The following is a 15,153-nucleotide window of genomic DNA, read 5'->3' on the forward strand; positions in this document are numbered from 1 at the left end:
TCTCACAATGGTGTGTCTTTAAAAAATGAACTCAGTACTTCTTTATGTGTGATATTTCACTGCCTTTTGTCTAGCTATTATAAGTTCGTTACCCAGTGTACTAAGTTGATTATTCCAGAATTTTTCCAAGCAAAAAGTTAGGCTGATGAGTATTTCCAGGGTCATCATCCATTTCCCTTTTTGAAAGAAGGCTCTAAATATGCCCTTTTCCAGTCTTCAGGCACCTCATCAGTCCTCCACGAGTTCTCAAAAATGATATCTAGCGGTTCTGTGATGACTTCGGCCAATTCATTAAGAACTCTAGGATGCCAGCCATTGGGACCTGTGGATTTGAACATATCGGGGTTATTTAAGTTCTCCTTTACCCATTCTTCCCCTAGTCCATCATGGATTCCTGCTCCAATTTTTAAGTCATACTTGTCCCTTTCTGGTTACCACATGGACTTCTGAAAACCAGCTTTCAGTCTCTGCTTTTTATCTATCAATTTTCTCTTTGAAGCTAATAAGAGAAAAATGTATTTTATTCTTCTCAAGCCTATGTTTTGTTTAAAAAAAAAAAAGGTCTACTTCTCTTTCCCTTCGTGTTTCTTATAAGAAAAGGAAAGTTAAAACGCAATAAATAAATAAAAGTATATCTTGTAATAGTTTGCCTTCCTGAAATCACATCACTGAATTCTACACTCTGGCAGCCTTAGTCATAGGTAACAGTCAACATACTGCTAAACATTTCAAAGGCTACCTAGCTCATGCTCAGAGGGTACATATCTATCCAGCTTGTCTGTACAAGTGCTAATTCAAAATGTACCTTCCAAAATAAAAAAAGATTCACAATCATCTTTAATCATGATTTGTATGCACATAACTTTAACACATAGGCATTTAAAAAGCATAGTTGTGCATGAACTGGAAAGAGATGAAGAAGCATTTCTTACAAACAGTAACCTAGTTGAATTCATCTGCTATTGTGTGGTCATCTGCACCAGTGTTCTGAGATTGATATTACACTAATTATCTCCAAGCTCTGATCCGTGTTGACAGTTTTAACCCCTTCGTGGTCACCATGATTCCTCCAAAATTGAAAGACAGCAACAGATTACAGTTTCCTGCCCATCTGTCATAGTTATGCCCTGGGCCTAGAATCCCTTGACAGATCGAGAATGGACAAAGGAGAAGAAGGAAAAAAAAAAGAGTGCAAAGGAAGAATGAGGATGCCTGGGTCTCTCCTATGATTTTTGATATGACAGGCAGGCTGTGCTGCTTGGATTCAACAATTTTCTTGTTGTTGTTTTTTAACTGGAAAAGCTTCTGGAAATGGTTGAATCAATTTTGCTCTCTTTTGTTTTTGTTTTGTTTTGTTTTTCTAGTCTATATCTCTCCAGTGGTACCCCCAGTTTTATCTCTTGCAAAAAAAATCATATTGCAGGCATTATTAAGACTTTTAAGAAACAATTCTGCATATTTCTCTAGGGCATAATAATTTGTTTTAGCATATGCCATCTTCACCCTTGCTCAAACCTGCCGATGGCAATATGTTAACTAATATGTCACCATTCATTACTTTGGGTAATATCATCCGGCAGTTGCATCTAAATGGATAGGAAGTATTACTAGCCATGCTCAGGAAGTTTCTTTCTCCAGAAAATCAAGCTGCTTTCAGGCCTTTTTCGCCCCTGTAAGACCAAGTAATAGTATCTTACTACTCACTAATATATTCACATAGTCACTCAGATAAACCCATACCCAAGCCAATCAATGCCTCCATGAAAACCAAACTCCTGTTATAAACTATGTAAAAGTAATGTTCAATCTGTCTTGACAAACTAAGTTTTTTTTTTTTGAGGGGGGAGTGATCAAAGTTACCTTAACATCACGAAGGCAAAACTGTTTCATTTTTAATGCTCTAATGAATGAATGAATGAAAAAGCATTGCAACAAAAATTGTATTTGCTATAGAGTGCAAGCTAACTTGCTATTTCTATCTGAAAAACCAGAAAGAGCCTCAGGTTACAGCATTAGGGTTACTAAGACCTCAGGAAGACTACAGCTGAATTCTGAAGGGGTCACAAAGGAAGGAGGCAGCATCTTGAGGACATTCTTATTAAAATGATTCTCAGATGTCTGCACCACACCTGATAGGCTCTGCCTGAAGTCAGCAGGATGACCTTGTCTACTGTTAAAGGTCATTTTATTCCAGGAACCTGTGGAAATAAAGAAAACGCCTTTGTACAGACTATCATCTAGTAAACGGGCAGACACCCTCCACCTTAAACTTATCTAAAGATGTGGACCACGAAGTCATTCACAAATCTAGCATCAACCTAACAGCCTCGGAAACCTCTTGTGTCTTTGGTTCAACAAAAATAAATCGCATTCATTAAACAAGCCCAGCCGTGCAATTTGCTACTTTTCATTCTTTGGGGGAGGGGGTGGGAGGCAAACAGGATTTCCACAGTTGGGTCATGGAGAGTTTCAAGATGTGACAGCAGTCGCAGAGAACAGTAATTAGCTGAGCACATGGTGCTTCGTGATCATAGGAAACGTGAGTAATTTCCATGCTAGGAAGGCTCCTTGGAGCTCTGGCGCCTGGCATGCATTGTGACATCCCAGATCCTTTTCCTTACAGACCGCAGTCCTCAAGCTGAATAGAAATGAACAGATGTTCACAACTCTGACCAGCTTTAAGGAGATAACTGCTAGAAATATGTCTTATGGGCAAACAAGCGATGCCAGTCCAGCCTCATTTCACAGAGCTGCTCCTACCACCTTACATTTTTTCCTTTCATTTTCCCCCCTAAATAATCTGGCATACTCCTACAAAGAAAAAAGCCCTTTCTTCACTCCACCAAGAAAAATAACAATCTGTTTATATGTGTTTACAGCCTTCTTTGGATATGACTAGGCTGACTTAACAAATCATGAAAGGAATTGCCTCAAACCTGGTCCTTTCTCAAAATTCATAAAAGTCAACCTCTGGACCAATAAATAGCAAGTTATATTTTTGGTTCTACTAATGCTCCTGAAGTTTTCCTGTTTTTAAAGTTTGTAAAAATTGAATGCCAGCGGTTTGTAATATGCCAAATTATTATCTATGTCTACGGAAACATTACTAAAAGGTTTACACTCTGGTTTGGCCTAATTCTTCCCCAATCTGCCTGTGAGCCCACTCTCAGATAGTCCTACATCAGGGCCATACAAACCTAATTCTTGGGCTGAACTGTGACTTTCTCAGTTTTATTTGCTCTAAGCTCTTATGGGGGACGGGAGGGGTACAGGGACAGTCTTTCATTTCACAGATACTTGGCAATTCTAATTCTAATGTTAGAGTTCCAATCTGAGAAACAGAGGGGGTGGGCAGGGGTGCAGAAAAAGTTATTTAAGGAATAAAGAAACTATTATCCTGTGGTTAAACATTAAATGTTATGAGATTACGTTTTCTTTTTTCTCAGTTGATTATTCTGATTTTTAACTGGCTTCCAGTCTGTTGCTCTTTTCAGCTTGTGATTTTCCCCCTAATTAAAAGGCAATCAGAGTTATATGCAGGCTAAACCATTTAGAGGTTATTTCTCTATTGTGATATTAGGTTAAAGGATGTAGCTTCATTGCAGATGGAGAACCAATAAATTCTCCACACGTGGTGGCTGAGATAAAAAAAATAAAACTGGTGACTGTACAATAACAGGCCATGCAATTCCCTGGGGGGGGCGGGGAGGGAGGGGGACGACCCTCTCATAGGAAAGAATTAATAAAGAACAGTGGTGCAAATGCTGCCTTCTCTCCTCCTGGATGGCACAAGGCACACAAATCTGAACCTTTGGGTGGTTGGTGATAAGACAAGATTTTTTAACACATAACTTTCTCAACATTCAACCATGTCACACTACTTATTGTTATGGAACCAAGGAAGGTTGGTAATTTGATAAGAGACAGGGAGGTGGGCGGGTGTAAATACAGCCTCATTTTAGCTGTAAATTTCTCCAAAGGCAGAAACCACATTTTACACTTCTTTCTATCTGCCTTGGGCATATTATATATAGCATGTCACACACTTCTACTGCTGATTGATTCAACTGTCCACAGTATAATTTCTACATACAATTTCTCAGTAAACAAAGTTGCTATTGAGAAATGTTAGTCTAGCAAGTCAGATAGGAGTATAGTTTCCTTTGCCTACACAACAGAGAATAAAATTGCAATATGTTCACTAAACCCATCTGCATCTTCACAGTCATCTTTCAGTTCCTCGAAAGGCCTCTGGTGTGGGGGGCACCTCTCAGCTGCTGGGAAGGCTGAGGCTGCCTCCCAGCCCCCAGTAGGCTGGAGGATGCAATGTTACGTTACACAATGAGCTGGCATATATGTCCTTTTTTCTACAGGGGTTTTACAGGGTAGGTTTCCAGGGATTCTATAGAAAAATGTTTGGCCTGCTCCAGTATGATCCACGTATATTTTCTTTTTCTGACTTTAAACACAAATACCCAGACGCATTATAAACCATTCTGTACAACTATCCTGCCTCCATCTATGGTGTGTACTTGGTAAGTACTGATTTACTATCTAATTCCTGGAACAAATTAAACAGGTTATAATAAACTGAACAGCTTCTCGCCACCTTCTCTGGACCCACAAGAGTTCTAAGCTTCACTCAGGACTGAATCTGCAGGTTTTAAGCAAATGGAATGTATACTGGAGAGGATGGAAATTCTCCTACCCCTTATTACTCAGAAAACTCTCAGGAACAAATTCAGAGGTTAAAGGACAAAAGCGCCTTTATTTATGCTCTCCTCAGGGCATTCACCGATTTTATAATTTTTCCAACTGAATAGCTATGTAAATTTCCGATTTCTTAAAACCACTTTGTTATAGTCATCGTTGACATATTCTGAATATGCTAAATTCCCCCCACACGGAGGGCAGCCCACAGGGCTGCGGTCGGCAAGTGGCAGCAAACTCCAGAGACCAGGCTTCAGAGGCCCGGGACCTCCTCGCTGCCCAGAGTTGGGTCATGTCTTATCTCTACCAGGAAGAAATGATCAGGGGTTTAACTGTTGGGAATTCTGAATTCTTCTTTCAACAATTTTATAATAATTAACAGCTGGTCACAACATGAAACTGGGGCTAGGTCACCATACTTTCAAGAAGTTTAATAGTACTGTTACGGAGGCAAAATAGTAGCTGGAGGGGACAGTGCTTTTAAGAACAAAGAGGGATTCTGAGCATGTTTACAGATGGAGTGGAAGGATTCCATGGAGAGAGACCAAATGCAAGAAAATAAAGGCATAATTATGGACCATAATTATGACTAGGGCCAAGGGTAGATACCCAGAGGAGGGATTAGTCTTAGAGGGGAGAGAGGCAATTCCTCACCAGAAACAGAGGGAAAGAACAGATGGGCAAGGACGTCAACACACTTTGAGATGAAGGAGAGAGCGAGGGAGGTAGCTCGTGTGCAACGGACTTGCAGTTCTCAGGAACGACCTAGCCAAGGTCATCTGCAGAAGGGGAGGTGAGAGAGGAGCAAGGGTACAGTTTTAAGGCGCCCAGAGGTGGTAAGGGGGCCTGAACTGGGACATGAAATCAGTTTGACAGCTGCAGGAGGGCAGATTCAGCTGGGCTGGACTGCATAGAATTACAGTGAAATGAGCTTTTAGAGTTTTTCTGTATTATGCTTCAAAGTCTCCAAATACTACCCAAAATAGGGATCAAGACACGGGCCTGGAAATGCTCAATACAAGTCCAGAATAGAAATAATGTTAAGTGCTACAGTATGTTGTATATGAGTGTTCTGTCTTCCAGTAAAGCTCTTTAAGGCATATTTGATATGCCTTTGAATGAAACAGTGCCGTTGATGACTAGCTTGGTCTGTTTGGGCTGCTATAACAGAATACCACAGACGGGCTGGATTATAAACAACAGAATTATTTCTCACACTTCTGCAGGCTGGGAAGTCCAAGGTCAAGGTGCCCACAGGGTCAGTGTCTGGTGAGCCTGTCTTCCTGGTTCACAGACACCACCTTCTCACTGGGTTCTCACAAGGAAGAAGGGGCAAGAGAGCTCTTAGGTCTCTTTTATTAGGGCATCAATCCCTTCCCGAGGGCTTTACTCTCATAATCTAATCACCTCCCAAAGGCCCCACCCCCAAATACCATCACATTGGGGATTAGGTTTCAACATATGAATTTTGAGACATAGACATTCAGTCTATAGCATCATCTGTCTCTAACCAGGCTCCCTGGCTACCCATTTAAGGGTTTCTCACCTCTCTGTCCCTCCGTCTCCTTCTCTCTCATCTACATACTCACAGTAAAATCATCCTTTATTATGTACTAATGGTGCTTGAAACCACCATTAACACTAACCTGCTAACTCTGATTACAATTATCATTAATGTAATTACCATCAACTGTAGGTTTATAGTACCTATTACAATTATTACTACCTGCCTACCCCGCCAACAGTAAACGGCTACGAACAGTAACTGAGCGACCTTCTTCTGTGCCAGGCACTGTGCTAAGGACACAGTATATTTAAACATAATCTCCTTTACTTCTTACCACAAGCCAGCGTGATGGCTATCATGGACTCAGTTTTACGCATGGGGAATCTGAGGCTTTAAAGTGTAGATACCCTGAGAGGGTCAAAGAGCTAATCAGTGGCAGAGCAGTCCTGTCCCACAGCAAAGCCCAACCTTGTAAAACTATGTCTGCACTCCCCATCATTTTTGTTTTTATTTATTTTTTATTTTGGTCCGTGCAGCATGCGGGACTTCCTTGACCAGGGACGGAACTTTGTGCGTCCTTCAGTGGAAACGCAGAGTCCTAACCACTGGACTGCCAGGGAATTCCCCCCATCATTTTTGACTGTGAATGTATAGTAGTTAAATAGCATCCTCCAAAATTCACATCCACCTGAAACCTCAGAATGTGAATTTGCAAATACAGCCTTTGCAGATGGTTTAAACTCTGGAGATGAAATCATCCTGGATTTAGGGTGGGCCCTAGATGCAGCCACTGGTGTTCTTTTAAGAAGAGGAGAAGACACAGACACACACCGAGAAGAAGGCCATGTGAAGACAGAGGCCAAGAGCGGAGTAATGCAGCTACAAGCCCAGTAATGCCAGGAACCACCAGAAACTGGGAGGGGCAAGGGAGAATTCTCCCTTCGGGCCCTTAGAGGGAGCATGGCCCCCTCCCCAAACTGTGATTTCATATTTCCAGACTCCAGAACTGTGAGAGAGTAAACGTCTGTTGTTTGAAGCCACTCAGTTTGTGGTACTTTGTACAGCAGCTCTCATAAACTAATATGGAATCCTTTCACAGAAATACTTAATTTCTCAAATGCTCTTGGGAGTATTTTTAATCACTCCATCATTTTTAGCAATACACGCAAATGTGATTTTAGGCAAAAGGTATTCTATTTTTATTCAGGATACAAAATGTTGCACATAATGCTTACTTAGATATTATATTTAATGTCATTCATAATATATAAGAACATTTTAATTTTGTCCTATTAAATAAATGATGCAAACTGTTATATGATTTGTAAAAAATACATTAAAAACTATATGCTGTGTTTATGCATCCTTCATGTATATTAAGATGCAGACTGAGATTTAACTATTTCCTACAGCATCAAAAATAGAAAATAATCAGGGCTTCCCTGGCGGCACAGTGGTTGGGAATCTGCCTGCCAATGCAGGGGACATGGGTTCGAGCCCTGGTACGGGAGGATCCCACATGCCGCGGAGCTACTAAGCCCGTGCGCCACAACTACTGAGCCTCCCTGCGCTCTAGAGCCTGTGAGCCACAACTACTGAAGCCCGCGTGCCTAGAACCCGTGCTCTGCAACGAAGAGTAGCCCCCCTCGCCGCAACTAGAGAAAGCCCGCACGCAGCAACAAAGACCAAACTCAGCCAAAAAATAAATAAATAAAAAGATTGGCTTATGATGTTTAAAAAAAAGAAAGAAAATAATCAGCAGTTGGGATGATTGTTTTCATTTTGCTTGATGTCCACAAGTTTATTTACTTGAATATTTATGATTTGCTTTAAGTTGCAAGACCAGAGGGAAGGTTACAGTGACTATTTGTAAGCATTTCTCTACAAATAACACGCTATATACATGACATTTTTATTTCCAATAAGTTAAAATTGAATGTAAACACCAGTATTTTTCTGTTTTGATATCAGTTATTGAAGAATGTGAGATTAATGTGCAAAAATGTAAGCATATCTGAACTCTAATGAAGCTCTCATTTTACAGAGGAAAATATTTAAATAATTTTCATTGATATACTTAAAGATATATGATGAAACAGTTACTATTCCCAACCTGGAAACCTTTCTTGACTCTTTTGACAGCTCAGAAACCTCCAGCTACATAACATGGCCGTTTCTATATTAGCAGTTCTCAAACATTTGTTTCCAGGAGCAAACTGCATTTTTAAAAAACACTGAAGATTCCAAAGAGCTTTTGTTTATATGGGTTATAATTATCGACATTTACCTATTTGAAACTGCAACTGAGAAATGTTTAAAATATTTATTTAATTCATTTAAAAATTAAAATAGTACATGTATCATGTTAACATAACATTTTTATTAAAAATAAATCTATTTCCCCCAAAATTAATAATAAACATGACATTGTTTTGCATTTTTGCATATCTCTTTAATGGCTAGTTTTATAGGCTACTGAGTTCTCATATCTTCCACACTTGAACTGTGACAATATGTTGTCTTAGTTGAAATACATGAAGAAAATCTGTGCTATTAGAAAAAGGAAAATATTTTAATAGCTTTTTAAGATAGATGATTGTAGATATTCTTTTGCTACCATGCCAAAATTTGACAACATATAGATTCTTAAGTCAGTTACCATGTGAAATCTGAAACCATATCAATGAACTTTTTGTACTCCATCAACTACATGAAAATCTTTGGTCTGTCTTCTACTATTAACAGATCTCTTGTTATACGTGATTTGGCAACATCATGCATTAATCATTTGGAAAATATTAGGTTCCTGAGCTATGCAGATCTTCTAAATGTTAACACATATCGTCATTCAATATCAAAAAAGTAACATTTGTTACTATCACCACCCAGCTCATCAAAAAAGCCTTCAAGTCTTGGGAAACTGTCAAGCTCACTGTGGCAGACACAGGTTTTTTTTTTAATGTAATTTTTACTTGAATATTCAAATTTTACCATTAACAAATATTATCCATTACTTTTCTTGAAATATTAGGTTCACTTTACTCACTTTCAAGAAATTTAGCTGCTGGGACTTCCCTGGCAGTCCAGTGGTTAAGACTCTGGGCTTCCAATGCAGTGGGTGCGGGTTCAATCTCTGGTTGGAGAACTAAGATCCCACATCCCACGCAGCGTGGGCAAAAATAAAATAAAATACATATTAAAAAAGAAAGAAATTTAGCTGCCAAATACCCAATAAGTAACCACAATTTGTTCCTCAGTTGTTCTTCTAAGGCAAAATGCTGTTCCATGACTAAAGCAGCTAGTTGAGCTAGTAACTTAACAGCAGAAGTGGTTAGTGAGGAGACAAGGTTCACATGCACTTCCATTTGCAACAGAAGTCTTTGTGAGTAGTTCTCATTTTGTCACACAGAATATCAAAATAAAAATGTACTCAAAGGTTGAGAATTTAATCAACTTACTAATTTCTACTGCTTCATCAAGGATATTTTAAGGAAAACAGCTATTTTTTGGCATGTGTGCAGGTGATGAATGCCATAAGCACTAATGCAGTTTGATGCCACTGCCTTGATTGGTACTAACGTGCCAGCATTTTTACCCACTGTGGCTTTTGTGCTACCAATGCAAACGTCCACAACGCGAAAAAGGCAAATAATGCTACAGTATTGTTATGAAATAATTATTACCTCAAAGACCCCTGGGACCCCCAAGGATCTGTGGACCACACTTTGAGAACCACTGTCTAAACCACTCCTAGATGGTACAGGCCACAAAATCAGCACCAGGAGATCTCAGACCAACTCATCAGTCTGGAATATAATTCTTCCCTTTGAAATAACTCCTTCCTAACAATCGCTCTGTATTTACCCTCCTGGCTCCCCACCTGCCTCAGTCCCATGAAACCAGAAAGTCTGTAGCCTTCCTGCCATGAAGGTGAGTTGACTTTCCTCCTGTCGGGAGAGGGTTTGCAAAGGTAGCTGGGCTGGCTAGGCGGGGAAATGCTTCTCGGAGGGACAGTGCTTGCCAGATCTGACGAAAGCAAGAGCTTTTCATGTGACTTAGGCAATTCTGATCAAAAATAACCTGTGGTCTCTTGGCATCCAGTCCCAGACCCCTGAACACTGAAGCGTGGCCTCCACTGGGCCTTAACCTCACCTGCCAAATTGGAATGGGCAGGGAAGCAAGACAACTGTCATAAGCCTTTTTAGCAATTCCTTGGAAAGCCCATTTGCATGTATAGTGGCAGCCAGAGTGAAGCACTACCCAGGGGATCTGTGCTGTTTTCCATTACTCTACCTCTTCTCTGGTTTTGGCAGGGGAAAAGAGGGACATTTTTTAAATGTCTCAAGAAAGCCACAAGCTCTGATGCCATCATTCTGGGTCTTAAGGACCATCAGCTAATTGCTTTAAAGAAACAGTACTGGGCTTCCCTGGTGGTGCAGTGGTTAAGAATCCACCTGCCAATGCAGGGGACACAGGTTCGATCCCTGGCCCAGGAAGATCCCACATGCCACCGAGAAACTAAGCCAGTGTGCCACAACTACTGAGCCTGCGCTCTAGAGCCCACGAGCCACAACTACTGAGCCCATGTGCCACAACTACTGAAGCCCACGCGCCTAGAGCCCGTGCTCTGCAACAAGAGAAGCCACCGCAATGAGAAGCCCGCGTACCGCAAGGAAGAGTAGCCCCCGCTCGCCACAACTACAGAAAGCCTGCACACAGCAACGAAGACCCAATGCAGCTAAAAACAAAAAAACATAAAATAAAATAAAAGAAAGAAAGAAACAGCACTTATGAAGTCATCTGAATAATCCTCAAGATGCTGGCCTTGTCCAAATAAACTCTGAGGACGTGTAAATGGGTTACCTGAAGCAGCAAAATATGTAAACAGGACTGAGTTTCATCATACACTGAAGGTCTTCACCACACACACACTTGCTGTTATGAAGTGACACTTCTAGAAGGTTTGGGAGCAAAACCCAAATCGCAGCCCTTCACATGGTTACAGTTCAAGGTAGCCTAATGTCACTGTGTCCAGAGTGAGCCCAGAGTGACTCTTTGTGTGTGTGTGTGTGTGTGTGTGTGTGTGTGAGAGAGAGAGAGAGACAGAGAGACAGAGAGACATTGAGCGTTGGGGGTGGGGAATGGAGGACACCTGGGTCTACCTCCTCAAACCAAACCAGCCTATCCTCCAGGTATCCTCAGCAGTCAGTGCCTCCCTTCCTGCCAGGACAGAAGTGAAAGCCCCTGGCGGGAAGCAGTGCAGGGCTAGAGACCCATGCTCAGACTCTGGAAGGAAACCCCAGGTTTACTACTTTCTGGATGGGTGGCCTTGGGCACATTACTTAACCTAACTGCTCTGTGCTTCAGTTTCCCATCTGAAATGAGAACAACAGTGGTACCATTTCAGAGAGCTGTTATGAGGATTAAACGAGTTAACATCTGCAAGACTGTTTAGAACAGTATCTGGCACAGTGTCAGCCTATATAACTGGATGTTTCTTCTAACACGTACCCCATAAAAGGCATGGAATTCTATTTCTTCATTCAATCACCGAGTGATATAAACCCACCCCTAAGGAGGCATAGATACTTAGGCACATTTTCAGAACAAAAACATAATGGATGTGCGGCAACATTATTAAGTTAGTCATCCACAAATGTTATTAGAATAAATCATGAATAGTGTGTATGCTTTAAGCACTGTCTAGCCATTAAGTTTGAAAAATTTCATTTAGCTTTGTGAAGCATGCCCTATAGAACATAACTGCCATAGCAATCGTTCTCAGCTTGTTCAAGCATAAAGACCCCTTTAATTGTTTTAAAACGTAAGTCACACCCCCCCGCCACAGGGCGTGTGTGTGAGTGCACGCATCCACACACACACACACACACACACACACGCACAAAAGAGAGTAACTTCACTATTAAATTCTTCTTACTTTCCTACCACTCTCTGAGAAAAATTGTTGCTTTAAAAGTGATCAAGAATGTAAGAATACCTTCAAATAAATGAATATGAAACATATTATTTACATACAGATCCACTGAGGATACTTAGTACCCAAGTAGGTTCCAACTGTTTTTATTTTGGCTACACCGTGCAGCTTGTGGGATCTCAGTTCCCCAACCAGGGATCAAACCAGGGATTCCACGGCTGTGAAAGCCCAGAATCCTAACCAGTAGGCCACCGGGGAACTTGGTCCCAAGTCTCCTGTATTAATTCCTCAAGGGTCTGGGTTTCTCAGATTAGAAGTCGCTTTCACAGAGGAATGGAATCATCAGAAGCTAAGATCGTGTTCTTGAAGAAATTCAAATATATTAAAATAAAAGTTGATTAACCAAGTGAAAGTCAAACCCCAGGATCCCGACTTTAATCTAACGCGGAGTGGGCACCCCAGGCTTGCATCGGTTAGCATGTGGCAGGCAAGAAGTATTTCAGTACATCTGAATACAGCAGTATTCCAAGAAGCTAAAGGCCAGCATTTTTTATGACTTAAATCAGAATAGCTTGCTTTCCTCTCCACACAATCTTCCACAGTTGAGCCTCACAATTTTTCACTGTTTACCCCTTCAGGAATCTGACCCTCTGCGGCAAAGATGTTAAACAGAGAAACAGATAATACCATGTCGTTTCTACAGGAAACATGCCTGGTTCCAGAGATAATAGAAAGGACCCAAATTTCCTGGAACTAATACAGATCCATGGAAACATCTCCAGGCAAAAACAGAGAAGCTCAGTGGACTGGGCATTTTTCAGACAATTCAAAACTAGGATAACAAGAGATTTTAGAAGCTCCCTACTGTTGATAGGACTTTGCTCTGTATGACATGGAACGCAATCCCAAGAGCTGATTTTTTGTCCCTCAGACAAAATAGTATTTGAAATAGGTATAAACGTCTGCTGAAATTACGTTTAGGAACAAGTTCTTCAGTTATTTTCTTCTGTGCTTCTCATTCCCTTTGAGAGCAAATGGAAAACAACCTCTCATGTAACTGCATTTTGCTATCACTTTAAAGGCAGAGTTGTTTTTATTTTAGGACATAACGTGCAAAATCATGTTATTTGACTCTACCTTATATTCACAGGTCATGCAAGCTAAATAAAGACACCTTGCTGATTTCTTAATATAGATTCAGCTAAGATTAGTTATGCATCTGCCACCTTAACATTCAGATTGGGGGGAAGAAAAGCCTTAGTTAAAAATCACACTTGCATTGGAAGCACTTATAATTTCATGGTTCATTTAAGAGCATCACAATCAAGAATTTAATTATGTCAAAAAAAGAACGGTATCTTTTTAACAACCAGAAGTGCATCCCCCTCAATTTCTCTCCTCCCCCGCCACCAAAGTGGGTCATTCTTCTTAACCCTTATGGGCTTCTTTTCTGACCTAGGAAATAACGAGTGTGATTAGATGATCTTAAGATACCCTCTGGTTCTATCGTGCTGTGATTTTAAGATTTCTAGGGAATAGTCTGATGCGGAGGCAAAGGCGAAACAGAGCCAAGATGCTATGGGAACTCGGCCAATTCAGCTCCTAAACAAGGCAGTAATTCCCATGATGCAGACACACATCCCACTGGGCACTGTCAGTGGACTGGCAACTCGAAGCTACCACAGAACAACAGTTCCACCAAAACCTCAACTCCACATTAACATTTAAACATCTGCCTACACACTTTATTTAATCCGTTCTATGGTTAATGCAAGGATCTCTATGACACCAGTTAGAAAACAAAATATTCAACTGAGTATTGGCTTTTAAAATATGTAAATAAAAATGAAACAAATAAACATCTGCCTAACAACATGCCATTCAATAAATCACTGAACCTCAAAAAAAAAGAAACAAAACAAAACATGGATTCCTCCCAACTAAGGTCTGTGTCAAGGCATCAGAATGGACTGAGAACTAATAACAGGAAATTAACCTCTGTAGGGGGGAAGGGGAAAGTCTTATTTTTGGATCAGCAAATCTAACAATAATTTTCAGGTTGAGTAACAAAGTGTTTATGCTTTGCAAGTTTCTATAAATGCACAGTATAATCCTTTACACCACTGAATTACTTAAATAATTCACTCTGGTGGTGGATAATGTTCTGATTGGTCCAATTAAATGAAGGTCTGACTGGTTCCCCCGCCAAACAAAGCCTGAGACAAAAGCTTAGGTGCGGGTCGTTTATTTGGGAATGTGATCCCAGAGAGCAGAAGTAGGGGCCAGGGAGAGTGAGAAATAAAGAAGGGAAAGCCAACACAAGGATGCATCTGGAGTTGGCCACTCAGTGATGTGCTGTTCAATTCTGTAAGACCTTCAGGGGAGCCTTAGGAAATGCATCTCAGAACCAGGTATGTGAAAGAAGAAAGGAGGAACATTTAGACCTCATCTTCTATTACCCACTTGCCAAGGTTTTCCTGGTGGGTGGCAATTTTTCTGCACTTGTATTTACACACGGTGAGAGCCTAGTCAGCTCCCATAGGAGTGAATGAAAAAATCAAAGAAGCTCCTGGCTATAAAGCAAGAAGCGCAGGCTTGAGCCAATGAGCCGTTAGGCTACACTTATGTGCTACCTGTTTAAGCCCGTGCAGAAGTGTTCACTCAGCAGTGGGTGGAATAAGAAACAAGGCTAAGATGATTTGAACTAGTGCACACAAGCATCAGGCATGTGTATGAGTCAGGATGGGCCAGTTATGCCACAGTAACAAATGACCCCACGATTTCAATGGCTTACAACAACAAAGGTTTATTTTTTACTCATGCTACAAATCCAAGGTGGGTCTGCTATGGCTCTGGGCCATTTTCTTCACTCCAGGACCAAAGCTGACAAATCAGTCTCCATCAAAAAAAATAGCCAGGGCTTCCCTGGTGGCGCAGGGGTTGAGAGTTCGCCTGCCGACGCAGGGGACACGGGTTTGTGCCCCCGTCCGGGAGGATCCCA

General features: G+C 41.0%; 1 protein-coding gene across 1 annotated transcript in view; it reads right to left on the reverse strand.

Moving 5' to 3' along the window:
* Nucleotides 1-229: 229 nt before the first annotated feature.
* SAMD5 (sterile alpha motif domain containing 5) overlaps nt 230-15,153 on the reverse strand; it is a 53,271-nt gene continuing 38,347 nt past the window's right edge. The window contains exon 2 of the mRNA XM_027079339.1: nt 230-322. Within this exon, the coding sequence (XP_026935140.1) occupies nt 260-322 (63 nt within the window). The 3' untranslated portion in view covers nt 230-259. The remainder of the gene's footprint in view (nt 323-15,153) is intronic.

This window comes from Aethalodelphis obliquidens, unplaced genomic scaffold (genome assembly GCF_003676395.1).
Source record: "Aethalodelphis obliquidens isolate GAN/ISIS:26980383/991018 unplaced genomic scaffold, ASM367639v1 scaffold3, whole genome shotgun sequence".
Taxonomy (NCBI): Eukaryota; Metazoa; Chordata; class Mammalia; order Artiodactyla; family Delphinidae; genus Aethalodelphis; species Aethalodelphis obliquidens.